The sequence below is a fragment of the Coffea arabica genome, chromosome 6e (genome assembly GCF_036785885.1).
Source record: "Coffea arabica cultivar ET-39 chromosome 6e, Coffea Arabica ET-39 HiFi, whole genome shotgun sequence".
NCBI lineage: Eukaryota > Viridiplantae > Streptophyta > Magnoliopsida > Gentianales > Rubiaceae > Coffea > Coffea arabica.
In genome coordinates this window covers 9067851-9095271 of record NC_092321.1, presented here as the reverse complement: position 1 = coordinate 9095271, position 27421 = coordinate 9067851, and the positions used below count along the sequence as shown (strand labels likewise).

At 37.2% G+C, this 27421-nt stretch overlaps 4 protein-coding genes and 1 long non-coding RNA gene across 11 annotated transcripts; 3 read left to right on the top strand and 2 right to left on the bottom strand.

Annotated features, from left to right (window-relative positions):
• Positions 1–1800: 1800 nt before the first annotated feature.
• LOC113694906 (uncharacterized) lies at positions 1801–5762 on the top strand. 3 transcript variants are annotated; one of them, XM_027213821.2, is made up of 8 exons: positions 1802–2192; positions 2720–2787; positions 3366–3513; positions 3593–3673; positions 4001–4087; positions 4649–4734; positions 4938–5058; positions 5171–5452. In XM_027213821.2, the coding sequence occupies exons 1-8, from the start codon at positions 1890–1892 to the stop codon at positions 5192–5194; spliced, it is 918 nt and encodes a 305-aa protein (XP_027069622.1). In that variant the 5' UTR covers positions 1802–1889; the 3' UTR covers positions 5195–5452. The 3 variants fall into 3 exon arrangements, with proteins under 3 accessions (XP_027069623.1, XP_027069622.1, XP_027069621.1); XM_027213820.2 differs by having other exon boundaries at positions 1803–2192; positions 5391–5762; XM_027213822.2 differs by lacking the exon at positions 4001–4087 and having other exon boundaries at positions 1801–2192; positions 5391–5719.
• Positions 5763–6656: 894 nt separating this feature from the next.
• LOC113696169 (tetraspanin-2) lies at positions 6657–10584 on the bottom strand. Its single transcript, XM_027215545.2, has 2 exons — positions 9715–10584; positions 6657–7211 (listed from the first exon to the last, which is right to left on the bottom strand). Exons 1-2 carry the CDS (start codon positions 10210–10212, stop codon positions 6900–6902), a joined length of 810 nt encoding a protein of 269 aa, XP_027071346.1. The 5' UTR covers positions 10213–10584; the 3' UTR covers positions 6657–6899.
• Positions 10585–10955: 371 nt separating this feature from the next.
• LOC140009455 (uncharacterized) lies at positions 10956–13432 on the top strand. 2 transcript variants are annotated; one of them, XR_011816884.1, is made up of 2 exons: positions 10956–11399; positions 12567–13432. It is a non-coding gene; the product is annotated as an uncharacterized lncRNA (long non-coding RNA). The 2 variants fall into 2 exon arrangements; XR_011816883.1 differs by having other exon boundaries at positions 12544–13432.
• A 4748-nt stretch (positions 13433–18180) lies between these two features.
• On the top strand, positions 18181–20171 carry LOC113695520 (uncharacterized). 2 transcript variants are annotated; one of them, XM_027214648.2, is made up of 2 exons: positions 18181–18573; positions 18778–20171. In XM_027214648.2, exons 1-2 carry the CDS (start codon positions 18362–18364, stop codon positions 19973–19975), a joined length of 1410 nt encoding a protein of 469 aa, XP_027070449.1. In that variant the 5' UTR covers positions 18181–18361; the 3' UTR covers positions 19976–20171. The 2 variants fall into 2 exon arrangements, with proteins under 2 accessions (XP_027070449.1, XP_027070448.1); XM_027214647.2 differs by having other exon boundaries at positions 18694–20171.
• Positions 20172–22822: 2651 nt separating this feature from the next.
• On the bottom strand, positions 22823–24900 carry LOC113695355 (1-aminocyclopropane-1-carboxylate oxidase 1). 3 transcript variants are annotated; one of them, XM_027214412.2, is made up of 4 exons: positions 24772–24900; positions 24201–24406; positions 23895–24118; positions 22823–23685 (listed from the first exon to the last, which is right to left on the bottom strand). In XM_027214412.2, exons 2-4 carry the CDS (start codon positions 24300–24302, stop codon positions 23091–23093), a joined length of 921 nt encoding a protein of 306 aa, XP_027070213.1. In that variant the 5' UTR covers positions 24303–24406; positions 24772–24900; the 3' UTR covers positions 22823–23090. The 3 variants fall into 3 exon arrangements, with proteins under 3 accessions (XP_027070213.1, XP_027070214.1, XP_027070212.1); XM_027214413.2 differs by lacking the exon at positions 24772–24900 and adding an exon at positions 24561–24707; XM_027214411.2 differs by lacking the exon at positions 24772–24900 and having other exon boundaries at positions 24201–24712.
• Between the last annotated feature and the right edge of the window lie 2521 nt (positions 24901–27421).

Here is a 27421-nt window from a genome sequence, read left to right as displayed (position 1 = left end):
ACCTTATTAATTGGCAACCAAAGAAGGATGCAAAAGACGCACATTGCACAACAAGATGTCCTTTATAGAGGATGGCATTTCCACCAAATGGCAATGGAGGACCAGAATCCCATTCCGGCCGTGGCTGATAATGGCTAAGGCGTCCAGAGATCCGGCTCTTTTCTGTTTCGCAAAGGTTAGTGCCGCCACATGCATCCAAAATGCAAAAAAAAAAAGATCTAGTTACATGCATGCACCGTAAAAGTAGTCTGATCCGGCACAAATGCTGTTACAAAGTTTGTAGCCAAAGAAAAGGGCAAGAATCCTCATTGATATCAACTCGATCGGACAGGACGCTAAAACTGAGTTATTCTAGAAGATCATCACAAGTACCGTGACATTTCTCTCTGGTTCAAACATCAATTATCAAAACCATTGCAGTTACGTCCCCTCTTACTCAGCCACTCCCTACACTTTCTTCTCCTATATATATATGGCTATAATGTATTGATTTTGATGTAAAACTTGCTATTCTAAACCAGTTACCTTAAGTCATTTCTGATGTCCCTTTTCTTTTTCTTTATCTAGCTAGCTAGCTTCCAGGAGGAGATAAATTACTTTCAATTTCCTGCTCTTTGCAGGTGTATACGTAAACAAGTTAGGCTTTTAGCCAATAGACTTCGACGTAGGATTCTTACTTGACTTGCACATTAATATTATAGTTTTAGGTGGCGCTAGCTTGCAAGCATTGTAACCTTATAAGTAAGATGGTAGGTACTCTACTTGTATTATATTTGCCGTTCATTATCCAATCAGAGATACTATTTCACCATCATAGACTGTTTATTTGAATTACAGAATGCTGCTCGTCTGTACATCATGTTCAACTGCTATCTTTTTGACAGATCAATATACAATAGCATAAAATGTTTACTTTAATTAGATTGTGCTGCTTTTTGTTTGTATACACCAGTATACTTGCTTTTCTAACAGATCAAATATTTGGTGGAAGTTCTTGGCCTATATATAAGGATTAGTGACATCAATAATAGCTCAACTTTTAGCATTTGCCTTGTGCATACGAAAAAATTCAAGAGATAATTTTCGCAGTGGAGGGCTTTTACGGACTGCCAACCTCTTGAAAATGTGCGAAAAAGATCTTTGGTTTTATTTCTGTGTCTAAACTACTTTATTTTTAAATCTATGCTTCATCGTCCATCCATCGTAGTCTTATTGCATGAAAGCTGACTCTCTTATTCCAAGTTTATTTTTTTGGAGTAGCACGTTACCCGAAAAGGGAAAAAAGGCTTCCTAGTTCCTATGGGAAATGTGCTGAGGTAATTAAAACTGAACTTTCATATTTTTTTTTTGTTGCAACGATAACATTATTATAACCTAATCTATTCTAATCTACGAGAAAGTCGATGAGAGTAAAAACTCCGTCGAATTAGGTCCGAAGCTCTAATTTCTTTGTGAGTGGGACGTGAACGTTGGAAATTGAACTCGTGTCTGAGTTACAAAGCCCGAAAGCTCTATTTTACTGTGTGACCCCAATGTAAACTTCTCAAAACCCGGCCCACAAGACCCTATTGACACACGTAGTAGAAGTGACACTAAAAGACAGAGGTGACGCAACTTTACAAAGTAGTATCCAAGTCATAATGCACCCTTGATTGATTATCTTTTAAATCAAAAAATAAATATGAATTTAAATATGCATCACAGTGATAGAACGTCAGCCACGTAAAGGCGACGGACATCACTAGCCAAGGAATTAGTCCTTCAACAGAATCTATGATATCAAAAGAGCCCCATTAATTTTCCCAAACTTTAAAAAAAAAAAAAAAAAAAAAAGATTTAGGCCCATTGCTATATTTTCAGCTAATTGGGTGTAGTAGTGAAGGAAAACTATGGCTAATCGTTTCGGCACTAAGTCACAGCAGAGTCTACCAAATTTGGCGGGGGTTTATCAGTCTTTACCATTAACGACTAACAGTACTTCAGTCACCTGCTTTTGTCAAACGGGTTATGTTCCTGGTCTTGTGAGAATTGTTAGGAGAAGAAATACAGAATATAATAGTGGTTGTAGATTAAACAGGAGGGTGGCGTTGGGATTAGGAGCGTCATTTTGGTCACAGTGGATGAGTACGGCTGGTAATCTTGGTGATAAGGCTTTCTTAGCTTCTGCTAGGCAAAAGGGTGTTATTGAGGAGGTAAACATTCCTATTCTTCAAATTTTGCGGTGCTGTCAATTCTTTTCCTGACTTTTATTTCTGGAGAAGGACTGCATTTGAATTTCGAATAATAATTATTTCTTGATCGAATGGTTGGCCATTTGGTGATTTTTTTTTATTTATCCAAGAATTTGGTTATGGGGTCTCATGAACTTTGGGGCTAGATGTTTCGCCTTGAATTAGAGAAAATTTCGTCCTTTTTGGTGTTTCAAATTGTTTGTCATAGTGTCCTTGGTTGCTTCTAAAGATCCTACGTCGATAAATTTGTTAACTCCTATTTTGGGATCCTTGATGCCTTGGTGTTCTGTGTAGTAATAGAAGTAGAACTGTTAATCAATCCCTATATATACCTGCTAAGTTTTGTGTTATGATGTTCGACCATAGCACGGTATGCAATACACTTCTAGTTTCCAAAATTTTATGCTTCTTTCTGCTGATTGCTCAATTCAAGTCATTTTGCTTATTGATACTCAATCATCTTTTCTCTTATTGCTTTTAATATTAAGGTGCTGAAGAATGTGGACTGGCCAGAGCAATTTCCCTTTAAAGAAGGGGACTTCCAGCGCTTTGATGAGTAAATTACTTAGAGCTTCTTTTATTTTTGGACAGCTCTGTGTAAAAGTAGCGTAATCAAGGAACCGAGCTAAATGCTCTTTTGTCTAGGCCCTCAGAATAAATGGTAAAAAATTCTTAATTAAAGTAAAAAATGATTTTACAAAAATACGTTTGAGTACAGGAAATATATGTTTGGAACATTCAAATGCTGGGCACTTTTGGGCTGATTTTTGAAGAAAAGAAAACTTGAAAATGAACTTGATTTCTGATTGCAACTCATTGTTCATCTCCATAATACTGAAAAACCAGAACCCAAAATTGGTTTGCTCTGCTTTACATGCCCTTTCTGTTTGAGGTTTAAGCTTGAACCCAGAAGTTGGTTAAACATAATCAGAAGCAGCACCTTAAACTTGCTTAATTGGTTGAGGATGTCTGATTACTATAGCAAACAGACTAAGGAAATTTGATGATGATTAACTGTCTAGCAGCTATACACCTTGATTAAGCTTAATTATGGTGCCAGTTCAGAATGATGCCATGCACTGCATGTTTTGGACAATTTTTTCACTTACTTTTGGATGAAATTGAAATTTTCAGGTCATCTGATTCATATTTCTATGATACACCGAGATTTGTGACACATATAGATGACCCAGCTATAGCTGCACTTACTAAATACTACTCTGAAGTTCTGCCTCCTAGTAATACTCCTGGAGTGGCTGTCCTTGACATGTGCAGCAGCTGGGTGAGACAAGTCTTACCATCCTTCACACACTTTGTTGAGCATAATCTCATGTCATAATTCTGATATTATATTTATCTAGGTCAGCCATTACCCTAAAGGGTATAAGCAAGACCGCATTGTAGGGATGGGAATGAATGACGAAGAGCTAAAGCGGAATCCTGTGAGTTCATTATTAATTTTGTTAGCAAAACTTAAAGTTTGGCCCAGTTGTTCACTGTGTTCAAAGGAATGGGGTACTAGTTAGAAAGATGTTAAATATGACTTTAGCTTCCTTTCATGCCCACTTTTCTTATTCAATCAGGTTCTTCTTGAGAGAGAGAGAGAGATTTGCCCTTGAGGTGTTATTATCAGAGAGAGATATGACATGCATACAGTGCAAAATTCAGTTGCCTTGAATTTTTCTCAACACTGTTATATGTAACTTAAACGTCATTTTATCCTCTGATGAGACAAAAAAGGTTGCCATCTTGACGCAATTTCACTGTAGGTTCTGACAGAATATATTGTGCAAGACTTGAATGTTAACCCGAAACTTCCATTTGAAGACAATACTTTTGATGTTATCACAAACGTGGTACGTTCCGTTTTCCTAAGTACTCTGTCTTGGCCATCACCGACAACTAATTGCTTTACGTTATGTTTAACTAGACTTTTATGCAAGTTCCCTGTTATATCTGTTTGCCACATTCTATGTGCATATCTGTCTGGTCTCCATCTAGATTAGCAGTATCACAAACTTAATTATAGAGATAAACTCCTTGATTTTCTGTTTATATTGAGCACTAAAATCCATTGCATGCTAAGCAAGTCTGAGTTGAAATCATCAGTTGATTCTTCTGATACTTTTGGCACTCTGTGTGTGCGGCTGTGCACATGCGTGCTGACTTGTCCATCTCTAGGGGTTGCTTTGCCTCTTTTCTCTTGTACATGACTGCAAACCTGGCTAAGCTTGTATAATTCCTCAAAACTGAACCAAACAACCGTGCGCTAAACACCTTGACCAATGGAATTTTAATTTCCTGGAAATTTTATGTTTATATTTGTATGAATCTATGGGGTTTACTCACGCTAAGTAATAGGTTGGTCTTTGTTGTCCCTTTCTTGTAATAGACCTTTTGTATGGTACATCTTGCAGGTTAGTGTTGATTACCTCACCAAGCCTATTGAGGTTTTTAAGGAGATGTCTCGCATCCTTAAACCAGGTGGACTTGCCATAATGAGGTGAGCTTATGTTAATTACTACTAGATTTTGATATGTTTTAACTTTTGACTGTCTAGTCAAGCCAATCTTTAAATTATGAGGTAAGGTCCATATTACCTTACTAAAACTAAATCATTTTGTCAGATATAATCTGAAAAATTGCCTCTGTTTTGAGAATTGTGCTGCATGGATCTTAAGTTCTTGACTTGTGCTTGTGTACCAGTTTTTCCAACCGCTGTTTCTGGACAAAAGCAATTTCTATATGGACATCAACTGGAGATGCTGATCATGCCATGATTGTTGGATCCTACTTCCATTATGCTGGAGGGTTTGAACCGCCTCAGGTACTAAATTCAGTACTGCTGAAACCTGTTAGCCTGCCTTGGAAGTTCCTTTTAACACAAGTGATTGCATCATTTTAGCTCGTAGACTAACCAGCTGATAAATCTGAAACAGGATTTTTTTAGCATTTTGCATTAATCACGGAATTTCTGGGCTACCCAATTAAGTTACAATACTCCATGTTCTCCATGTCCATGCCTTTTTTCCCAGTTTCTTCAAAACAAGATCGTTCGTGAGGATTATTATTGTTTTCGTGAATTAACATATTCGTCAGATTCAGGAGAATAACTCTCCCGCTCTTGAGTTCTTATGATTTTGTCTAACTTTGCTTTAGGCTGTAGATATATCTCCAAACCCTGGACGGTCAGACCCTATGTATGTTGTGTACTCAAGAAAGCTAGCCGCCGCCTGAAAGCCAGAGTCGTTTTGAGAGCTAACTAGTGCCACGTATCTCCAGAGTGGCTATATACATCTGGCTTATAGAAAGGAAATTCTTGATTCAGCTTATTCTTTTTGTGCTATAATTCTATCTCGCCAAGGTACTATAGGGACAACATTTCTAGTGTGCATTATGGAGAGAAGCTATGCTTCCTAGTTTGTTTTGTTGAAACCTGAAAGTATCCACTGGTAATTTGTGTACATCAATCCTTGTTTATTTGTTAACAGATGTTTGAATGTAGAAATTGACTGCCTATTAATGTTGCTATATCATGTGAAGGAAATTTGTTCAAACTCCTAAAAAGTAATTTCCTTAAACATGCCAAGGTGACCATCATCTCGTAGTTAAGGTTAAAATTCCATAAATTGAAGAACCTAAGTTCAAATCCTCCTCTCCGCTTTTTAAATCTTCTCACCTCTCTTCTGTTTATACGTGTGTGTGTGTGTGTGTGTGTGAGAGAGAGAGAGAGAGAAGTGTATATTGTGTGCATTTGCACAACACTGGCTGGGGGAAGGGTTTATCATTTATGTGTGTTGGGGTTTTTTCGGGGGTGGGGTGCGGGGGGGCTGACTTAGTAAGAATACTGTACTCTTAATCTTAATCATTCTTTGAGGGCTCAATTGGATAATAGTGGCTGTACTTCGGGCCTTGGGGCTGGGGAAGGATGGGATTGGTCGGGAATTCCCAATGTTGCCAACAGCTTTGAACGCAGTAGTGGTCACTGTTCCTTGTTGATACAAATTAAAAGATGTCATGTAAACGAGTTAGCAATTTTTCGCGACCGCGTCGGTGTGGTCGGTGGCTGTGTCTTCGAATCCCATATGCAGTTAACATGTATCTCTCCATTCACTTCTCACCACACACAAAACGCGCATTTTCGTGCATTCACCTCAATTCCAATCAGCAGCAACAAACAAAAGAAATTGACTAACAAAGAAAGAATAACTGACTTTTGGTCCCGGGAAAACTCTTAAGAATAACGTACGCAAATCTACCAAAGTTAAGGGAACAACGGTGCAAGTTGCCCCAAAATAACATGCGGAGTGAGAAGAATCTGATAATAAAAAAAGAGTTATAGTAAAGGGTTGTTCCTTGAATTCGATTCCCGTTCTCTTTTTTCTTCAAAATTTACCAGAGTATGGAACAACAAAAGCAATCAAAAATTTCAATCCGCGCGACTTGTCTTTACTTGTAGTCCACTAGAACTCGATCTAATAGTACAAAGGAATATGTACAGTTGTACACCTCAACTCATAAAGAAAGACCATGCAATTACAGAGGGAGGGAAAATAACAAAACAAAAAAAAAAAAAAGTTACAGAGACCATATCCACTAGCCCCAAAAAGTGGAGAGCACACACAATATAATAGTCCATTTGATACTAGTACATTAAATCTCTACAGTCTATACCCAACCCTGTTTGTATCGGCTGAACAGTCCTTCGGTTTGAGCATTCCTATAAGCACTGCAGGCTATGATATATACCCATATCAAAACTACAACAGTGATTATGAGGATAATGTTGACACTCCTCCATTCCCTTCTCAGGTTCCCCAGTAATCCAGCTTTGCAAGAATCGCAATAATAGCAGAGTTGGCTGGGGTCATTATTCCAGATGGAGCAATCAGCATCTGCCACTGGGTTTGCTGGGTTAGTCCACATAACTGGGTTCACAAATTGGTATCCACAAACAGTTGGAGGCTTGCAGCACCCGGACTGCATCGTATTACGAATTCAAGACATTAAATGACGTGATTATTAGTCTGTCCCATCAATAAGACTATATGTAACAAACACATCCGACAAGACGTGAAAGGTCCTCCAAATTTGCCTATTACATGGTTGTTACAACACAATAATACATTATTGTTAGATAGATGATGGCAACCCTTTACTTTTTTTTTTTTTTTTAACAACGATAAGTATAACATATTATATCCTAATTTATAGGAAAGCGAGAACTTACAGAGGCTTATGTGTAGGAATTAATAGATAGGCAGATCTAACTAGATCAAAACGGTACTATCAGAGGCTTATGTGTAGGAATTAATAGATAGGCTTATCTAACTAGATCAAAACGGTACTATGATATCATTCTTAAATTTTTTTTTTGCTATAAATAGAGTTTGAACCCCTACCTATAATCCAAGAAGGGATTTAAATCCCTCCTGGTGGCCACTAAACTAAATTCAGTGGTTTTGATGGCAACCCTTTACTAACGGAGACACATATTTGATCTCAAATATCCAGATTGATTGTGTAATGATTCCTGGCAAAGTGGAAACACGTATAATATATGTTGCAAACTTTTCTTCTTTTCTTTTTCAATATCATGGTTCCTAGGGTGGCCATGAAAACATACAACAATTTCCTAGGAAAATGATGATGCTATTACAAGGAGGGGAGTCACCAACTCTTGATTATGTCAAACTTAATCTTCTGAATTCATCATCAAATCAACAACTTGGATCAATCAAAAGACTACATATAGACAATTTTTTTTTTCTAGGGGGAGGCGGTCATATTTCAAGCATAATCATGATCGCAGATTTTGACATTTCTAAAAGTTTAGATACACCCATTTTGATTATGTCATGGAATAATTATCTAGTTGAATGTAACTTGACAACAAATTTCCATGGTAGGTCCAATAGTTGAGTGCAATTGGAATATCCTAGTAGAGTAGAGTAGTGCTATATATAAAAGGGATAATTGCAGAAATCTCCCTTGAGATTTCTGACATTTGCACTGACCTTCTCTGTAATTTGAAAAATTACATTGACCTCCCTGAGGTTACTAATCCTTTGCAAATTTAGTCCAAACGATTAAAATATTATTTTAGAGAGTGAAATTAGAATGTTGTACCAAATTTGTCCTTTGTGCTACATATCCAATGAATGACAAAGTACTATAAATCAATTAACAATTAATAAATTTTAAGGAGTATAATTTATGGGCAAACATGCATTACTCATTTAAAGTACCAACTCTTTACGAGTATTTTACTTTCAAATATTTAATTTATGATAAATATATCAATATTTGTAAGTAAAATTCAAAAATTGTTATAATAATATTTTTGCAAAAAGAAAATCGATAAATTATTTATTTAATATAAATTAAATATTTTTAAAAAAAAATAAATGGCCCATAAAGTATTAATTTTTTATGGCTTTCATCCATTACACGAGTAAAGTATTCGCTCTTTATGTGCATTTTATTCTGAATCATTTAATTTATATTAAATACATAAATGTTTGTAACTAAAATTGAAAAAGTGTTATATTAATATTTTTACGGAAAAGAGATTGGTAATTTTTGTATTTAACAAAAATTAAATATTTGAAAGTAAATACAAATATGTATTTGAGCGTAAATATTTGTATTAAATTAAATGTTTGAAAGTAAAATACCCATAAAGAACCGGTACTTTAAATAGGTAATACATATTTACCTATAAACTATACTCCTTAAAGTTTATTAATTGTTAATTGATTTGTAGTATTTTTTTCATTCATTGAACATGTAGTACAAAGGACAAATTTGGTAAAAAATTCTAATTTCACTCCCTAAAACAATATTTTAATCGTTTGGACTGAATTTGCAAAGGATTAGTAACCTCAGGGGAGGTTAGTGTAATTTTTCAAACTATAGGGGAGATCAGTGCAAATGTCAACCTCTGCAATTATACCTATATAAAATTTTTACAGGTCTCTCGAGGAGCAAAGCTTCGCCCATGTTCTACTGTCCACTACACAGTCGGACAAACCATATCACATTATCACTACTATTACTCCAATAATGTAAAGTTCATTAACTATAAAAACATTAAGTACCATGCTCCTTTTGACTTTTCGTGATGCTCGTTGAAAAGCCTAATATTCCAATTCATTTTGAAATTAATTGATGATTGTGATATTTTGCAATTCATAACAGGCGAGATTAAAAGACAGACGATTGCGGGAAAAGAAAAAAAAAAAAAAGTCGCCTAAAAACCTATGGTTTACAAGGGATAATCGAGTTGTATGGTTTACAAGGACGTTTCAGATAATTTGTGTGGTGAAAGCAAAATAGATCTCGAAATCTGACTGATCTCTGCCATCCTAATTTCCAAACAAACAAGGCAATATATGAGGGTGGAAATTGCTGTTTCTGGTGAGGAAAACAGAACCGAATTAAGATTGTCTTGGCTGAAGAAATTAATAAGAAGAGAAATAACCTGGATAGGAGAGAGGTGGGCATTAAAGAACAGGTCAGAAGTCGGATACTCCTCGTTAAGCTTAAGACAAATCCCGGAATCGGCCAAACACGCCCTTATATTCCCCCAGTTATCAGAGCTAGTAATATGATTCCTGAGCCAAGAAGAGAAGCCCTCAAGCCTGTACTCCTGATATCCCTTTCCGGGCACATCATAGGCGCCGCTGGGACGGGCGACAACAAAAGCTAATATGAGGAAGACCAGGAGAAGTACTATGAGGATGGCCATGCATACGAGGTAAAGCCCGAGGAGGCCTTCTTTTTTCCAGTAGGCACCCACGAAGCCGGTTAAAGAAACCAAGAGAACAGCTATTCCCAAGAAGACAACCGGCCAGCGGATCCAGTGGATGCACTCGTTGTCCGGTTTAGAAGCCAGCCATATTCCGGAGGCTATGATGGGAATTGAGCACATGAGTGCGAGGAAGTTGAGGAAGGCTGTAATATTGTTGCTTACTGCCATGATTATGGCTGGGGATGAGCTAGCGAGCAGCAGAGGGTATTTGAGTTGGTGGGCTTTGAAGAAGCTTATAGTTTACTGTGTGGAATGTTGTTAGAAGCTGGGAATTTAATCTGGGAATATGAGGTGATGAAGAAGGGAAGTGAGTGGGGGGATGAAGTGATGGGTCTGAGTTGTTGTCTTGAAGTTTCGCAGCTACTTCGCTTTCTTGGTGTGAAAACTGGAAACTACTGTGTTTGGGCGGTAAAGGTGTACATATAGGAGGCACAGGTGTGTGTGTTTTGCTGTCACATATGCCGGGAAGATAAATGGGCGTCTAATCTTTGCAAAATCAAAAACTTGAGCGATGGACAGATGGTGAACAAATAAAGCCAAGATTTGAAATAGGAGAGTGATATATTAAAGAAAACCAAGGTCATTAAATCTTACATATATAAAGCGAGAATCCGCTTGTAAACAGTGAAAAATGGACCGGTTATGCCGTTATTTTTGTGAGTTTGAGGGGCTTTTTGGTCTTTTACCATTCAGTGGCAATGGTTCAGTTGGAATTTCACAATTTTGGCAGTCAACAATTGCTGGTGGTTAGTGGGCGGTGGGCGGTCTTAGCTTTTGCTAGCAATTGCTGCTGGTTAGTGCCTTAGTGGGCGGTGTCTTGGCGCTGGATGGGAGTGGTTTTGCTGGAAATTCACCGCTCTCCACGTGTTGTTCTTCAACAACAACAAGTTTAGCGGCGAATTGAGGTAAGATGCAAGAGTCACCGCTCGAAAGCTTTGCAGTTTCCATTACAGTCTTTTCTTAGCCTGCTCTACCGGTCCTTTTTTCACCTCGTCATCTTCCAATTTGATTGCCTCCTCCACTGCGTCTTCGTCCATAATTGACTTTTAAGTGTTCTAGAAAGAGTGGGGAAATTCATGGTGGCCGATTAAGTCTAGGAAGGAGCAAGTGACTTGGTAGGTGTTATTTGCAGGAGCTGGTTAATTTTTGCTGTTTTTGACAGTGGTGCGGTTTAATCTGGGGATGTGTTGAAATGTTGTAGTGGATTTTAGGATTTTTCATCAGTATTTAGGTGTTCTGCAGGTGTTCTATGTGAGCCTTACTTTGTTTTGTTGGTTTGCATGAATGGCTGATGTGTAACTAAGAAAGCTCGGCAGCGGATATATGAGGGCTAGCTGCTAATTGTGTTGGGTAAGGTGAGTTGTAGTCTTTTTTCGCATTTGTTTTTGTGTTTTATGATGCCAACAAGTAGCTTGCTAAGACACGACCTGGAGGACATACGGCAATTCCATGGCAAAACACTGATAAACTCTGCTTCCCACTCTTCCTCTTCCTCCTCTCTACTGTTTTCTATCTAAAATCCCCTAGCAAATGCAAAACCGGATCTTCGATTCTCCTATGACTGGCAGAGTTTGAATTACCAACCTCATCAGTTTTGTTTTCCATATGCCCACCTTATATCCATCTCCTCCACCAAGGGCAATTTGGTTTTACTGATTCAATCCCTTTTTATTTTTCATATACCTGTCTTATATCCATTTCACTCCACCAAGGCCAATTTGATTTTGCTGATTCAATCCCTTTCTCTGCATCCTATGAGACTTAATGCCCATCAATCTCTGTTTTGGGACTCTCTCCTAATCTCCGGTACTTTGAACTGATCTTATGCTAGATATGAGGTATAATTGGTCTTGTATTATTCTGCTATTGTTGATTGTCATGCATGTGTGTTCTTCAATCATGTTGAGGTTTATATGAATTAGAATCTGGCTGGTATTTTGCATGCTGTACTTCGGATTCTTTCCTTTCAATTCTTATGGAGCCTGAGCATTGGATTAAGTTTTGTTTTTCTCACGGATATTTCTGAACTGGGATTGGTTTTTTGTGGTAAATTTGCATTACTACTCGTTACTACTCATTGGTTGCAAATTGGATGTTTGATGTTCGTATACAAGTCATGCTTTCTCTTTTTTTAGTTGCTTTACTTTTGTATCATAGTTATGCTTTTGGCTTCTGTATCATTGATCTAAGCTTAGCAATGTTTCTGATGTAAGATAAGTCAAAGATATCCATTGTACTAAGCCATGTCTCAAGCATTTGAAGCTTCCCCAATAGATGGTTTTAGGTAATAATTGAATCTTTTTGCTAAATTGTGTCTATTGGGATGATAGGTTTGTCTGTTTCATTTAGTTTAAGTTTATATTGCTCCTAAGGATCTTCAGAGTGGCTTGTTTTCTCTATGTGATTAGATTGTGTCTTGTTTTATTTAGATTGATTCTATTGCGTGTTATACCTTTGGGATATTTCCAATTGATTGAATGTCTCTATGGTGATTATCAGCTGACGTAGTAGTGCTTTAGCAGGAAGCAGTGAAGACTATCTCAGTTTTGGGACTTTCTCAATCTGCTGCATTTCCTCATGTTTAATTGGCAAAAAAAGGCTAGATAGATCTTGGCAAAATTGAATGCACAATCCATAGCATCCAGATCAGATAAATATGTTACTCCCTGAATTGTATCACCCTGAAGAAAAAAGAGATAGCTACTACCCATATGAAAAAACAATGATCCTTTTATATAGCAGCAGGAAATTGGCCACGTACAAAGAAAATCAGCACTACTTGGCAATCCTTTCCTAACTCAATCAACGCATTGGAATACAAGTAGCAACCCAACTCAGGTAAATTAGAAACCAAATACTGCAAAGGCATGCAAACAGGCATGCCAACAACACCTGGCTAACACCAGTACAACCCACCGCCACGGCCTAACCTTTCCCTGCTGCCTTTTCCTGTGGGTTGAATAATTCTTTCTGCCCTCCAATTTTTCAAACTCATTCTAATAAAATATCAGGTCCTAGCTACCTGACGCATAGCGTCAGGGCAGAATACCTAGTTATTATATAACACGGCTCACTCATCAATTTTTTTTGTTGGCTATAAAGGTTACTAAATTGACAAAAAAGAGTCTTTATTTTGTCAAATTGTACTAGTAAAACAGTCGATAAATCATTAAAATTCAATGATACTTTTGGAAAAATGGCCTTTACCAGTAGGAATTTTTTTTTTTTTTTATAAAATTTGATAAAATGACTTCGCTGATCCCTTTTTAGCCTGTTTAGTGACCTTTGTGGCAAAAAAAAAAAAAAAGTTTGGTGATTAATTCGTACTATACTTAATAATATAATGACCTTTCTTTTTGGATATTCACTGGTTAAAGAAATACCCAAATCTTAAACTCCATCATAAGAAGCTCATGCATAAGCTATTACCTTTGATGAGTAGCTACTAGGGCTGCAAACGAATCGAGCCGCTCGCGAGCCGCTCGAGTCAAGCTCGAGTCGAGCTCGAGCCGGCTCGAGTCGAGCTCGAGCCGGCTCGAGTCAAACTCGAGTTCAGAATATTAAGCTCGTTAGCTCGCGAGCCGGCTCGCGAGTTTAAGTATATATATATATATATATATATATTTTTTTATTTTTATTTTTATTTAATAATAAAATTACGTAAATTATATATATATTTTTTTTATTTTTTATTTTCATAGTAAAATTACGTATATATCCTTAATATTTTATTATTTATTAAGAAAAAATATTATTTTATTTATTTTTTAAAAAATAAAATAATTATTTTTTATTTTTTTCGAGCTCGAGCTCGAGTTCGAGCTCGACTCGAGCTCGGCTCGACTTGATTCGAGTCGAGCTCGAGCTCGAAAATTGCCGGCTCGTCGAGCTCGAGCTCGAGCTCGAGCTTGGTAAAATTTAGTCGAGACTCGGCTCGATTAGTTCAAAACTCGACTCGGCTCGGCTCGTTTGCAGCCCTAGTAGCTACTAAACTTCAGTTTAAACGTTGTGAAGACTTGAAAGATTCAGTGCTCCGATGGGAAATGATAAGGTAAAAGGCATTTACAATTCTAGTTTTTCAATGCATAAATCTATCTCTGAATAGGTCCCAGGATGGGGGGACTAATTCATAAATAACACAAAGTGCGTACATATTTCTTTTGCCCAAATGTGAAAGATGATTGTAAATTTTAATGAAAAAAGCCTAGTTGTTTGAATTGTAAATTTTTTGAATTTTTTGTTTGGATCGCCGATTTCCGTCGAAAAATTACGTCGTTTTCCGTGATCACATTTTCCTATTACCTTTTTCCCTCACATACATCAAATCGCTACAGTAATTTTTCCATGAAAAATCATGGAAAATGCAATCCAAACACAACCTAAGTATATAAAGTAAAAAGATAATTAAGAAATATGTTGAGAGAATTTTCATGTAAAAACTTGCAATCTAGACAAAGGGCTAAAACATTAAAATAAGAACTTCGACTTCTTATTATTATTGTTATTTCCTTTTCTGTTCCGCAGTTCATACTGAATTAAGTACAGACTAACCAGACCCATTTCCGTACAAAAATGGCAACATCGAAATCAACTGCTAATTTTTGCGCGTGAAAAGCCAAGACTTTGGTGGCCGTACACTGTACACACGGGAGGAGAGGTCGTGTCGTGCTCGCGCCTGCCCCATTTTGGACTGGGAGCATTCAATTCGCTTTAAACAGCCGCAAAGATACGGCAAAGTGCAAACTTCCCACCGGCGAGCACCTACAGCGTCTCCATGACGCGCCACCACCAGCGCAGCTACTTTCCCAATAGTTTACTATACTAGTATATGTTAACTCTTTTCGATTTTACTGCCACCGTCATGGGAAAAAAAAAAAGAAAGAGTTGGCCTTGCCCAAAACCTCGAAGATGGCAAAGAACTCGCATTACGACAGCATGTCACATGTCCCAATATAGCTTTGCCACGTTGTTTCCCATTGTGGATGCCCGCACTCCCGTCCGCGTAAAGCAATGAAAGAGGGATGATTTTTTTTTTTCTTTTTTTTACGGAAACATTTGTTGATATCAAAATAAGCCGTATAACTTTGAGCAAAGCCTCATTTTGAGCTTTACAAATGCATTAGGAATTTCTCATTTTGTACTAACTTAGTAGCATAAAAGCAAATCATTATTTTTGTATTGCTATTTTGGTGAAATGTCAAATTAAATGATCCATAATTATTGTGCAAGAATGCGAATGGACTATGAATGGTGGAGTATCGACTGCAATTTAACTGGATTTAACTCGTCAAAATATACATTTTCAACCAAAAAAAAAGGGAATGTCAAACTTGAGGTCTTCAACCTTATCAAAATACACTTGAGATGGAGCGGTAGTGACAGAACAAAGATGCAAGCAATTAATAATATCTCGCAAATGACAAACATGGCATCATTATTTTATGGAACAAAAGCGATAGAAAAGTAGGAGTGTTAGTATATTCTTTCCCCGACAAATACGAGAGACGTTGCCTTTTGGGTTACCGACGCATTATTCTTATCTGCCTAGCTGGGTGGCAATTGGGCAATTATTCGGTTTGATCCGTCCTCTTTACTTCGAAGTCATGTTCACAAAAGAGTTCTTAGACATGTATTCCTATTCCTATATATATATATTTTTCCCATCAACGATATATCGTATAATCTACTCTATTCTAATATAAGAAAATGGGGAGTCTAAAGAGACTTGTGTTAGAGATTAGTGGGTATACAGACCCAATTAAATCAAGAAAATGCTATGACACTACTTTTAACTTTTTTTTTTCTGCAGATAAGATTTAAACCCTCACATACAGTCCAAGGAGTACTACTTCCTATTCCTATATCCATGCGACAATTTTTGACAGTGCTACTTTGAAGAGGTACTACAAGTCAGCAGTTGGAAATTATTTTCTTTTTTGTTTTGAATTTTGTTAGTTGAAGACAGATAAGTAATATAGCAACTGTCATATCATATAGTAATAAAGTTTAGGGTAAAAAATCTCAGCGGCCACTAAACTATTGGTCACATCATGTTTTGGCCATCAAACTATTTTTGATCAATAATTGGTCACTAAACAACTTAATCAGTAAATTTGTGACCATTTAGTCGATAATTGCTCTTAATTTGTCAAATTAGCAGTTAATCTATGAGATAGGGTCGCATAGTTTTTGGATAAAATTACCCCGCACTTTGCCACGTGTACTGCTAATTTCACAGATTAAGAGCAATTATCGACTAAATGGTCACGAATTTACTGATTAAGTTGTTTAGTGGCTAATTACTGACGAAAAATAGTTTGATGACCAAAACATGATCTGACCAATAGTTTAGTGGCCGCTGAGATTTTTTGCCCTAAAGTTTATGAAGTGAATAGTAATAAGTGAATCCCATAGGAAAGGTTAACTAAGGTATTTTAGATACAAATGAAGAATATAAAGTGAACTTTCTCAAAAAGAAATACTATGATGTAACAATTTGGACGACTTTAGTTCATTCTTTTTGTCTTTGTTACAATTCCGGCTTTGAATTTGGATTTCTCATAAAGAGTCCGTGATCTATTATACCAACATTAGCTAATTGGTCGGAAGTTCAGAACATTTGAGGGTTCCCTTATTCTCGGACTTAGAAGGACAAATTGTAGCTTGTACTAAGCATGGTTCTAATTTTATTGCATTTTGCAAGTTGGTATAACTATGAAGTAATTATAGACGAAATGACTCTTCCCAGCAATTAGAATATGAATGTGTGTTTTTTGTAATTCATATGCTTAATTACGTTTATCATGGGCGTAGACGGTGAGACAAATAGCTTAGTTAACCTCCTAATAGCTTTTGCTGGCCTGTACATGTAAAGTGGACATGCCATTTTGCTAGTTAATATGGAACGTAATATTCATTGAGTAGTTTAATCTTCGAGATCTAGTTTCTGAGTTTAGGATATAAAAGAGAACATAATTTAGAAGATATTAGAATGATTATTACTTCGTTTAATGTTTTGTAGCAATTCTATGCTAGTTTTTTTTTTTTTTTGTCAATTTTAAGCGGCAAATACACACGGTTACCTAACCTAAGGTAATTCCACCAACATACTCAAAAGGCAGGCAATTACTAATTCTATGCTAGTTTTTGGAAGACAAAAGAAAAGAGTGATTTTCAATATGCTTTTACAAGCATATCTTTCCACGTAACGTGTATAAGTGCGTGCTATCAAGAAAAAGTGGTATTATCATAAGAAATTTTATTAAATTACATTTAACTGTCTTTCAATTCATCTCATACGATGAGTGTGGAGGCAGGATTCTAAACGTCCAAGTATCATATCGGGATAAATATCAGATAGAAAATTGTGAACACAAAGAAATTCGAGTGAAACTTATCTCTCGATTTTACTCCGATACTTAAATAAGTAAGGATTCCCAAAAGGGGCGGGCATTAGTGAAAGCAAGGGAGTGAGTATGCACATCATAAACTTGGGGGGATGTTTATGCTGGTGAACAAGAGAAAGGGAAATGAAAGAGAGTTTGATATTCCAGTTTGAGATAGTTCTGCAGTGTCAAAGTTTAGGTCTGAAACCTAGCATGCGTCAAGGAGTCAAACTAGGTTAGTCCCTCAAGGTGTTGCTTCAAGTGAAGTTCGGAGGCTCGTGCCACTTTGAGAAGTTCATGAGGTCACTTAGAAAAGGTTACGGATTAGCACTATCCAACAGCTTGACAACTAGGATCTAAGCTAAACTCATGGCGAGGTCGACGATGATCCTCACAATGAGATTAGTCCAAATTGAAAAGAAGTTGAGCTATCGAGAAATCTCACCCTTATTACACAAAAGAAACATCTTTATCTTTTTCTCTTCCACGACAAAGAAAATTTTAACTTTCAAATCCATTTTCTTACTATATAAATGTGTTTGGATAGTAGATTATTTGAGATAAATTTTTTTAAAAAATTATAACACTTTTTTGATGTAACATATCTAAAATAAAAAGATAGTTAAAAAATATGTTTATGGTGACGACGATACAAACAAATAAAAATTTGCAAGTAAGCCACTACCTAAACAAAATTTGATGTTTCAAATTGGTAATGGTATAAAGTGTAAACTATAAACTGAACGCGACCCAATTTGAAAAAAGAAAAGAAAGACAGGTCCAAATTGGGACAAGCCCAAAACAAAAGGGGACTTTTCAAACCAGGACTTCTGCTCTGGGCGGCAAAGTTCTTCCCGCGCTTTCTTCTGGAGCTGCAGCTCTTGCCCACTCTTTCTGCCTGTTTCCCTTTCCGAAGCGAGACAGAGCCAAGAATGGAGCGGTGGCTTCCACTATTCGACATTTTCTTGAACTCCCCTTGTCCTGAAACAGAAGCGTCTCTATGGCTGCAACGTTCTTTTGACCCTTCATCAACTGCTCCCCCAATTTCCACATCTTCTTTCCTTCAATTGCTCACAAATCCTTCCGACGTCATCGTTCTTAACTCTTCCCCCTCTCTACAATCTCCACCACCTCATACCAAAAGGTGCAGTAATTTTTAGTTTAATTATCTTTATATACTGGCCCTCGTGCTTTTTAAAGGTTTTACATCGGGACATGAATTATTTTTTTTTTTGTTTTTCTTTTTTGGATTGTTGATGAGCAGATTTATGTTTATACAGACGCTGCCTAATTTTGTCCAGGCTCGAATTTTGTCATTTCTTGTTTATGACCGCAAGAGATTCTGCAGGAGAGATTTGATTAAATTTGCTAGAAGCATATTGGGTGAGGATCAAGAGCTGGATTTTTGGGTGAAGAGAGGTGCGCACCAATTGCTTGATTTGTTGTCTGGCTCAGGTTTCGAATGGATTTCTAACTTAAACCTGGATTCTGAAGAAGACAATGCCGAGGATGAGTTTAGGGCAATGCCAGATTGGCTTAAAGATGCTGCAAAGAATCGTAATTCTGTACTACTTCCTTGGCTTCCGATATTACCTGATGAGGTCAATTTGAGAAAGCCATTTGGTAATTGTGAAGATGATGAAGATTCGGATAACGATGCTGAAAAGGAGAAACAAGAGTATGGGGATGACGTAATGCGAGAAGATGTGGTTGGTGGTCAGGAAGACGTTGGTATGAACCCTGAAGTTGAAACGAGGGCTGATTTCCTGAAAAATCAGATCCTAAAGTTTGAGACTACTTCCAAGACCGTGGAAGTGACTAATGAGATTCGCCGGCTTTGTGTGGAAAGTAGAGTGGATTCTTTGGCTATTTTGGAGTTGATTGAACCTTGGAAGGCCGATGATGAGACTGCTTCAATTATGATTTCACAGCTTTTAGGTGGAGGTGAAGATGAACTTGGCTGGCCAAGTCATGTTCTTTGCTCTATCATTCTTCCCAAAATGTTATCTCTTACAGAGCCTGCTTCTCGTGTGCTGGTCAGTGCCACCATAGAATACTGCAAGATCCATGGAAGGGCTGCTGAGTATGCATTGCTGTTTCCATTGATTCTAAAAGTTGATGGAATAAATAATCCCATGTGTGATGTTCTTACAAGGATAGTTAGAGAGTGCTTGCATCCAGCCCATGCAGCTGCCTTCTTCCAAAAACTTCTATGTGAAGATGCCAAGAATTTCATATGCCTTCCCTGCCACAGATGCCTGATAGCCGGTGAACTGGTATGGACAGAGTCGTTATTTTACTTGATGCAAAATGTTTTAAATCACAATGTTCATTTGACCCAAGATGCTGTTGAGCAACTCGTTCAAGAGGTATACAAGTCGACAAAGCGATTTCCAAGATCTTTGAAGTTAGGCAACTTTTTGTTAAGCTTTGTCAACAAATTTGCTCCTCTCTTAAGGCCTCATAAGCGATCGCTGATGGAAGCTGTGGAGCATACTGATACTCTAGTTACCAAATCTTTGATATCTAAATTGGCTAGCTTGTAACTGCACATGGAAAATTACCGTTCTGTTGCCAGATATTTTGACACAGGTAGGATTCTGGGCAGGAGTTAATCCTTTTTTTGGAGCATATGAGATGAGGATCGTCATCAGATATTTGAAGATAATGGTTGGTGATGTTATGTTTGTACTCTCACCAGTCTTACTTTTTAAAAAAAGTAAAAATTGTTTTTATTCTGTAGACGACTGTTGTCTCGGTGATTTATATTGTACCAAAACTTAAACAAATCAAAGAGTTCTTTTATAAGTTAAAAAAGAAGGGCAAATTATCCATTTGGTCCTTGAACTTTTAGTTTAAGTAAAATTAAGCCCCTTAACTATTTTTGGACAACTTTTAGCCCTCAAACTTGTAAAATTGTATACCCGTGACCCTTTTGGCTAGTTTATTCGGTTTTGCAACCCTTTTGTAAATCGGAAAGCCAATTCACGCGAATGGCAGTAATCTGAGTAGGAGGGTATTTTTGTCCGCATATTCTAAGCAAAAAGGGAACACCTTCTCCTTCTTCCCATTTCTTAACCTAATCCAACTGCTAATTTATTCAACAAACGAATTGCAGAGGGAAGAGAGAGAAGTTGGCAAAGAAACAAGAAAAAGGGAAGAAGGTAAAGTGAAGTGAAGGGAAGAAAAAATGCGCAAATATCGTAGTCCTGTGCTTTCTATTTGTCCTTGCGGTAAAGTCACGAAAATGATTATTTCTTTGACTGATAGAAATCCAAGGAGAAGGTATGCCGTTTGCTCAGAAGAAGTTGTTGGCTGTGGGTATTGGAATTGGATTGACGACGAGATGTGCCGTCGTTCTATTGAGTTGATACCAGGTCTTCTAAGGCGGATCAATGCAACAGAAAAGCAAAAAGAGGAATTTGAAATTGCAGCAGCAAGATTCGAGGCAAAAGCTGCCAAGTTGAAGGCAAAATTAAGAGAAATAGAGGAGCGGATGCTTGTAGATCTCTGAATGTTGCTACTATTGAAGGGGACTGGAGTGGTCCTCAGAGCATCCTCTTGGACAAGTCAACTTGCAAGAGCTATGCCTCATGGTTTCTCTCAAACGATCACCTTCAAGTTGGTGACATAGTGCGTTCACGGAAGGCAATAAATTCTTGTAGTACTTAGACAATGGCTGTAACAGAAGGAACTGTAGTTGGCTTGGAGAAGGACACTGATCAAGATGGATATGTTCTTGTGCGAATCCCTAGTTTGCCAAACCCTCTTAGGTTGAACGTTCAACTCTTGAGAGGGTTACATTTGGATTTGCTGCTGGGAATTGGGTCCGCTTGATTAAGGAAAACGAAGAACACTCATCTGTGCGTATTCTACACTTCATACAACGTGATGGAAATGTTGCTGTTGGTTTCTTAGGGCTACAAACTCTGTGGAAAGGACATCCTTCTGATCTCCAAATGGCAGAGCCGTATTTTGTGGGGCAGTTTGTGAGGTTGAAGGCAAGTATTGTGAATCCCCGCTTTGAGTGGCCTCGTAAAGGCAGAGGTATGTGGGCAATTGGAAGAATTTCTCAAATACTTCCAAATGGGTGCCTCATTGTGAAATTCCTAGCAATACTTGTGATTGGGGGAGAATGTAAAAGTTTCTTGGCAGATCCAGCTGAAGTGGAGCTTGTCTCTTTCGATACATGTCCTGGAGTAGTGGAGAAGTACCAGCATGCTGAGGATTTTCACTGGGTTGTACGGCCTTTAGCAATTGCAGTTGGCTTGTATACAACAGTAAAAGTTGGAGTCTTCGTTGGTAGGAACGTAAGTGCAAAATTCAAGAGCAAAGGCCATACGAATCAGTCACACAATGAAGGCCGTGGTCAAGATGGCCATGGAGGTGGCAGTTCGACACGCAGGCATTCAGTTGCAAAAATCCTCTTTTAGGATGGTTCCCCTACTGGGCGTTTCATCACAATAGGGAGGAGTTGTTCCCTTTTTCCTTAGAATATGCGGACAAAAATGTCCTCCCACTCAAATTACTGCCATTCGTGTGAACTAGTTTTCCGGTTGCAAAATGGTCAAAAGGGTTACAAAACCGGATAAACTGGCCAAAAGGGTCACGGGTGCACAATTTTACAAGTTTGAGGGGTAAAAGTTGCCCAAAAATAGTTAAGGGGCTTAATTTTACTTAAACTAAAAGTTCAAGGGCCAAATGGATAATTTACCCAAAAAAGAAAATCAACAATTGAATTTTTTTTTTTTACTATGATGATGATAATTCTCGATTATCTGTGGCTTCTTAAGAGAATGGGATATAAATTTTCCGATGATCTATCTTCAGGATATTCTGACGGCCTACTTCCTAAGGAGAGCAGATCCTCTGTCCAATATTTTGTGTCCAATTTCCTGTCCAATGTGAAACTACGTAGTTTCACTTATTATATCTGCTGATATGGCAACTAAAAATAGGTGGCTGTTTGGCTGCCTTATACTTCTTTTTTTTTCTTCTTTTTTGGGTTTCCTTTGTTTACACAATTTTCTTCCTAAGGAGAGGATCTGCTCTCCTTCCTAAGATTATGAAATGAAGCTTCACTAGTTTTGACAATACATCATAGATCTGATAGTTTTCTGGTTAAATTTATTGGGACAGCATGAAATGCCTCTACCAAAATGCAAAGGTTAATCTACAATTTATGAGCGTCAGACTAGTTATGAAACTTGTTTAGTTAATAATCACTTTTTTGAGTTTCCACGTGTGCATTACGCCTGACTAAACCAGCTCAGCTTGCCGTCACTTGTCCTAAGCAAAGGGAAAAATAAGTTCATCTAAGCTGGTTAACGAATTTAGGTCACTGTCTATGCTTTTAGATTACGTTGTAGATTGAGTTTACTTGGACACAGCACTATAATAAATCTTCATTTATTGGAAAAGCTGAAACAGTCACCACCTTTGGGCAAAGTACTGGAAGCACAATCAGATTGCAAGGAAATAAAACAGGACTTTTGGAAAAGCTGAGACAGTCAGTCACCATCTTTGAGCAAAGTACCGGAAGCGATACACATTGGCTTCTCTTGAACTTTTACCCCAAACGGCTGGTGGCAACTCTGAATACGAAAACACAGGCAGAATATTGCAAGGAAATAAAACAAGAGTTGTGTATGATTCGTTCTGTTACATGAGAAGATCTCGTGGACCATTTGTCAGTTTCTTCATGGACTCGAGTCTGGGAGCCTTGTCAGCAAACTTAGTTTCAGCATAAATTTTCAGATATTCTTGAAAGGAGAAACCTCCGGGATACAAGAGCTTGGATGCTGGCGAAATTATGGCATCACCAGCAGGGTTGTAGAAGGTAGCAATGGAGAGTCTGCTTCCATTCTTGTCAGTCATTACACGATGCAAAGCACTCTTGTATATGCCATTACTCAGCACTTCCAGTTGGTCACCCGTGTTAACAAAGATTCTGTTGTTCTTTGATGGCGGGATCTCCACCCACTCTCCATCTTTGAAGAACTCTAGACCAGGGACTTCATCATCTTGGAGTAGGAGAATGATGCCACCAGCATCCGTGTGTTCTCGAAGCCCTCTCACCTGCTCCGGACGCGGACAACGAGGGTATTTTGCAACCTTAGTTCCCACGGAGGGACCTTTGCTCCCTGAAAATGCTTGCTTTATGAAGCTTTTCTCTAAACCAAGATTCTCAGACATGAGTTCTGAGAAGGTTTCAGCTAGCTTGATCAGTTGATCAATGTACTCGTCCATTGTTTTCCTGCATGCGTAATTCATTTGTAAGCAAAATTTTACGCAGTTTAAAAGTATAGCTAAAGTATTGTATTGAACATCATAATCAATAAATAGTTTTGCCATTTGATATATAGTACTGCGGTTGCAAGATGCTGTTGTCACTGAATGAAGTTCTAAAGTAAAGCCTCGTCATTGATAGTTGAAAGCTTGAAGTACGTTGTCACGAGCACTTACTGAAAGTCCATCGGGAGATTTGCAAACTGGTTGATGTTGGACACTGGTCGATGCCAGATGAAGAAGGCACTTTCCCAGTCAACATTTCTCGTAATTTCTTTATCCACCAAGCTCTTTACCACATCCGAGTTATAAAACCTGCCCTTCATGTTCTGTTCATAGTGTTGGTTCACCAATGCCTTCACTTTCACCATCAACTCTACATCAATGCTATGGTTCTCAATCTGCAAAAGTTCAAATTGAATTTTTCATTTTGGACAAGAGTTTCACGTACGTGATCAGATATAAAATGAAATAACGAGTTACCATAAAGAAGCCCCATTTCTCACAAGCTTGGTGCAGAAGGGACAAGGTTTCCTTCCTGCTCTCCCCCTCAATCTTCTTGAAGTCAATGACAGGAATTTCCATCTCTGCTTTCTCTCGTTCGGGATGGCTAAGATGCGCAACTTGGTGCAGTATATATAGGCACGGGGCAAAGAGGTTGGAATTCAACTCTATGTTGTTATTATATTCTGCACAAGGAAACAGGAGTTAGATTTGTAAGCAATGGTAGTTGCAGTTAAACCATACCTCAAAGAAGGGAGAATTATAGGGGTGGTGCATTGGAAAGAACGTTTGGCCAAATGCAGTTAACCGCCAACCATGTGATTGGAATAATTTTGTAACCTTTGACTTCCAGTTAACTGCTCTCTCCCTCTCATACACCCAAGATTTGCTTTCATCATTTAAAACCAAGAATTCACTCTTGCTTGCTTCTCTCTATTATATTTATCCCACCCATGTGACCCTTTGCGACTCTCTATTTCTGTTTGTAATCTACTACTAATTGTCATCTAGGACTTTAAATACTAGCAGTACATGCTTTGAGAAACTTTACTCTGATTGGAAGTTCCTTGGATTCTAATTCATCAGCATTGCGGAAAACCAGGGGCAGTAATGGCTTCAGGCGGCGTCAAGTGGAAAGGGAACCGCCCCAGCCTCAGCCTTCCAATGGGCGGTTCTGGCATGAAGTACCTGGGAGTCCCTTTTTCTATCGTTGACTGATTGCTATGTATCCTGGTCTTTCACGTTACAGGTTCGAGACAAAAACTAGTGCCGGCAGATTTTTCAATTATTCAGCTAGTGCAAGTGTGGAACATAGTCATTGTTCATCTATAGGTTAGGTTTGGAGTTTGGACGACAACGACCAGGGAATCATAGTGAAATGCCAAGAAGTCATTTTTTCATTAATGTGACTTTGTAGACTTTTCAGGTAAAACCGTGTTATTATGATCCAAGGGAGGAATGCATGAAATCTTTAGGAAATTGTTTCCACGGAATATTTGTCTAGTTTTTGAAGTTGAACAAGTTCCTTTGGTTTTACTGATGGGGTAGATATTTACATTTTCTTCTTTTTGTCTAGTATTATATTACGTTAGCTGGCAATTAGGAAAGAAAATTGACAGTTTGGTGATGATGCTCGCTAGAAGTAAGGGTCTGTTTGATAACATAAAAAAGTGCTGAATCTGAATTTTTCCAGACATTCAGATGTTTTGAGTGTTTGATAAATGAAAATCTATTTGCTGAACTTGTTAAGCAGTGCTGAACCTGTGTATATTTTTTTCAGCACAAGAATCCTAACTGAATGCTTAATTCTGATACGAATCAATAGAATTACTTCAACTACCTTATCTTATCTACCAAATCTACCATTGTTTGTTAATTATGTTCAAAATTCTTATCTAATTAAACAACCTAATATTCTCTATCTAACGATTTTAAGTTTCTCTTTTCTTCATTTTTAATGACTTTCACATCTTCTCCATACTCCTCATATAATATATTTCATCTTTTATATTAATTTGATTTAAAAATAAATATTGTCATTTTCATACCTAACAATTTTAAACTAATTAAATCATAGATTCTATTTCTTTTTTGAATGAAAGGATATAAGGGCAAAATTATCAAATTAAATTTATTAAGCATTCATCTATAAATATTTATCAAACAGTATAAATAGATTTAGCATTAAAATTCAAACATTCATATATTTTTTTCAGTACTTAAAATTCAGCAAATTAATTGTTTCAGTATTCAGATTTTAGAATTCAGACTTCAGAATTCAAATTCAGTTTTATCAAACATTCAAACGGAACCTAAGTCTCCTTCAAGTCCAGCATCACAGGTCTTCTTCCCCATGCATTTTTCCCTGCTCGACAAAGTCAAGCACGCGGCTGGAAAATGGCATGGGCTATAGGCCCAGGAGCTTGGACAAAGTTTACCTCAATCAGTTTTGAGGCTGAACAAAGGAAAAAAGAAAATCTGGGAATTCGCGTTCAATACTGATTCAGATGGATCCACGAGTTTAAGAGCGAATAGAGTACCCAGTTTGATCCAAACTTTTCAGAAGACATAAAAGTCCAGCAGCAAAGCAAACGGTCCAGACTCCACATGGCCCTTGAGCCTTCCAGGGTCCGTCTAAATGTGAGAAAATAATTTTCTAATGATCGAGTCATCCCCAGAATTTACGTCCTTCTCATTGAATACTCAAAAAAAAAAAAAAAAAAAGTATGTCCATGTTAGTACAGCCCCAAGCCAACTGATTTCTATTTTCCACAGCAGAAGCAATGCATTTGTTTGGACAGCTGATTATTTTTCCAAATATATTTGCTTACATCATTATTACAATTTTCAATACACCTTTTTATCTTCCTAATTGTTTTTTTATCTCACATACATCACATCACAAAAGGTACCACAGTAAAAATATCTCAAATAACTTACCATCTAAAAACACACCCATACCCACTTAGCATTTGCCATAGACCATCAAAAAAGATATTAACAATTACTAAGAAATACAAGAGCCATAATGTAGACCAAAATATTGTCAAAGTACACTTTCATTAACATAAAATAAAAAGAAAAAAATTTGTTGAGAGATTAATCAACAACAAAAAATAAGTACATAACCTAAAATGCAATATATATATATATATATATATATATATATATATATATATATATATATAGAACTGTCTTTTTTACCTAAATGTCCGTAATAAAATTTTTTTAACTAATTATAACATTTTGAGACATAATCTCTTGTAATGCAGATGTTCTCCAAATTTGGAGAGATTTTATCTTGAAAAAAAAAAGAACTGAAGGCCTTAATCTAATAATCAAAATTGAGGGTCCAAGGATTAAAAATCTTAAATCTAAGTCCCAATTTGAATTTTGTGCAATAATATTAAGGGTAATGTTAAGATTTAATAATCTTAAATCTAGTGAAGTTAACTCATGGGTAAGGCGAAGAAATTAAGACAAGGGTAATACGGTCTCATCACGATAAAATGAGATAATAGAAGTGCAAATAATATAAAGGGAATGCAAATAACATTACTCTAATATTAAAATAAAAAAAGAAAATGTTAAAACTAAAAAGAATGAACAAAAAAAAAGATTTAAATATATTCAATTTCAGCGTTTGATTTGTGAAATGCAATCTGACCCCTTCCTTTTGTGACTCCATTTTGACCACTTTT

Coding starts and splice junctions, on each gene's coding strand:
- LOC113694906 (XM_027213820.2), top strand. CDS start 1,890: ATGGCTAATCGTTTCGGCACTAAGTCACAGCAGAGTCTACCAAATTTG. Junction 2,193..2,719: donor AAAAGGGTGTTATTGAGGAG/GTAAACATTCCT, acceptor TTTAATATTAAG/GTGCTGAAGAATGTGGACTG. Junction 3,514..3,592: donor TTGACATGTGCAGCAGCTGG/GTGAGACAAGTC, acceptor ATATTTATCTAG/GTCAGCCATTACCCTAAAGG.
- LOC113696169 (XM_027215545.2), bottom strand. CDS start 10,212: ATGGCAGTAAGCAACAATATTACAGCCTTCCTCAACTTCCTCGCACTC. Junction 7,212..9,714: donor CCCACCTCTCTCCTATCCAG/GTTATTTCTCTT, acceptor AATACGATGCAG/TCCGGGTGCTGCAAGCCTCC.
- LOC113695520 (XM_027214647.2), top strand. CDS start 18,362: ATGGAGCGGTGGCTTCCACTATTCGACATTTTCTTGAACTCCCCTTGT. Junction 18,574..18,693: donor CCACCACCTCATACCAAAAG/GTGCAGTAATTT, acceptor GTTGATGAGCAG/ATTTATGTTTATACAGACGC.
- LOC113695355 (XM_027214412.2), bottom strand. CDS start 24,302: ATGGAAATTCCTGTCATTGACTTCAAGAAGATTGAGGGGGAGAGCAGG. Junction 24,119..24,200: donor AGAAATGGGGCTTCTTTATG/GTAACTCGTTAT, acceptor GAACTTTTGCAG/ATTGAGAACCATAGCATTGA. Junction 23,686..23,894: donor AATCTCCCGATGGACTTTCA/GTAAGTGCTCGT, acceptor TTACGCATGCAG/GAAAACAATGGACGAGTACA.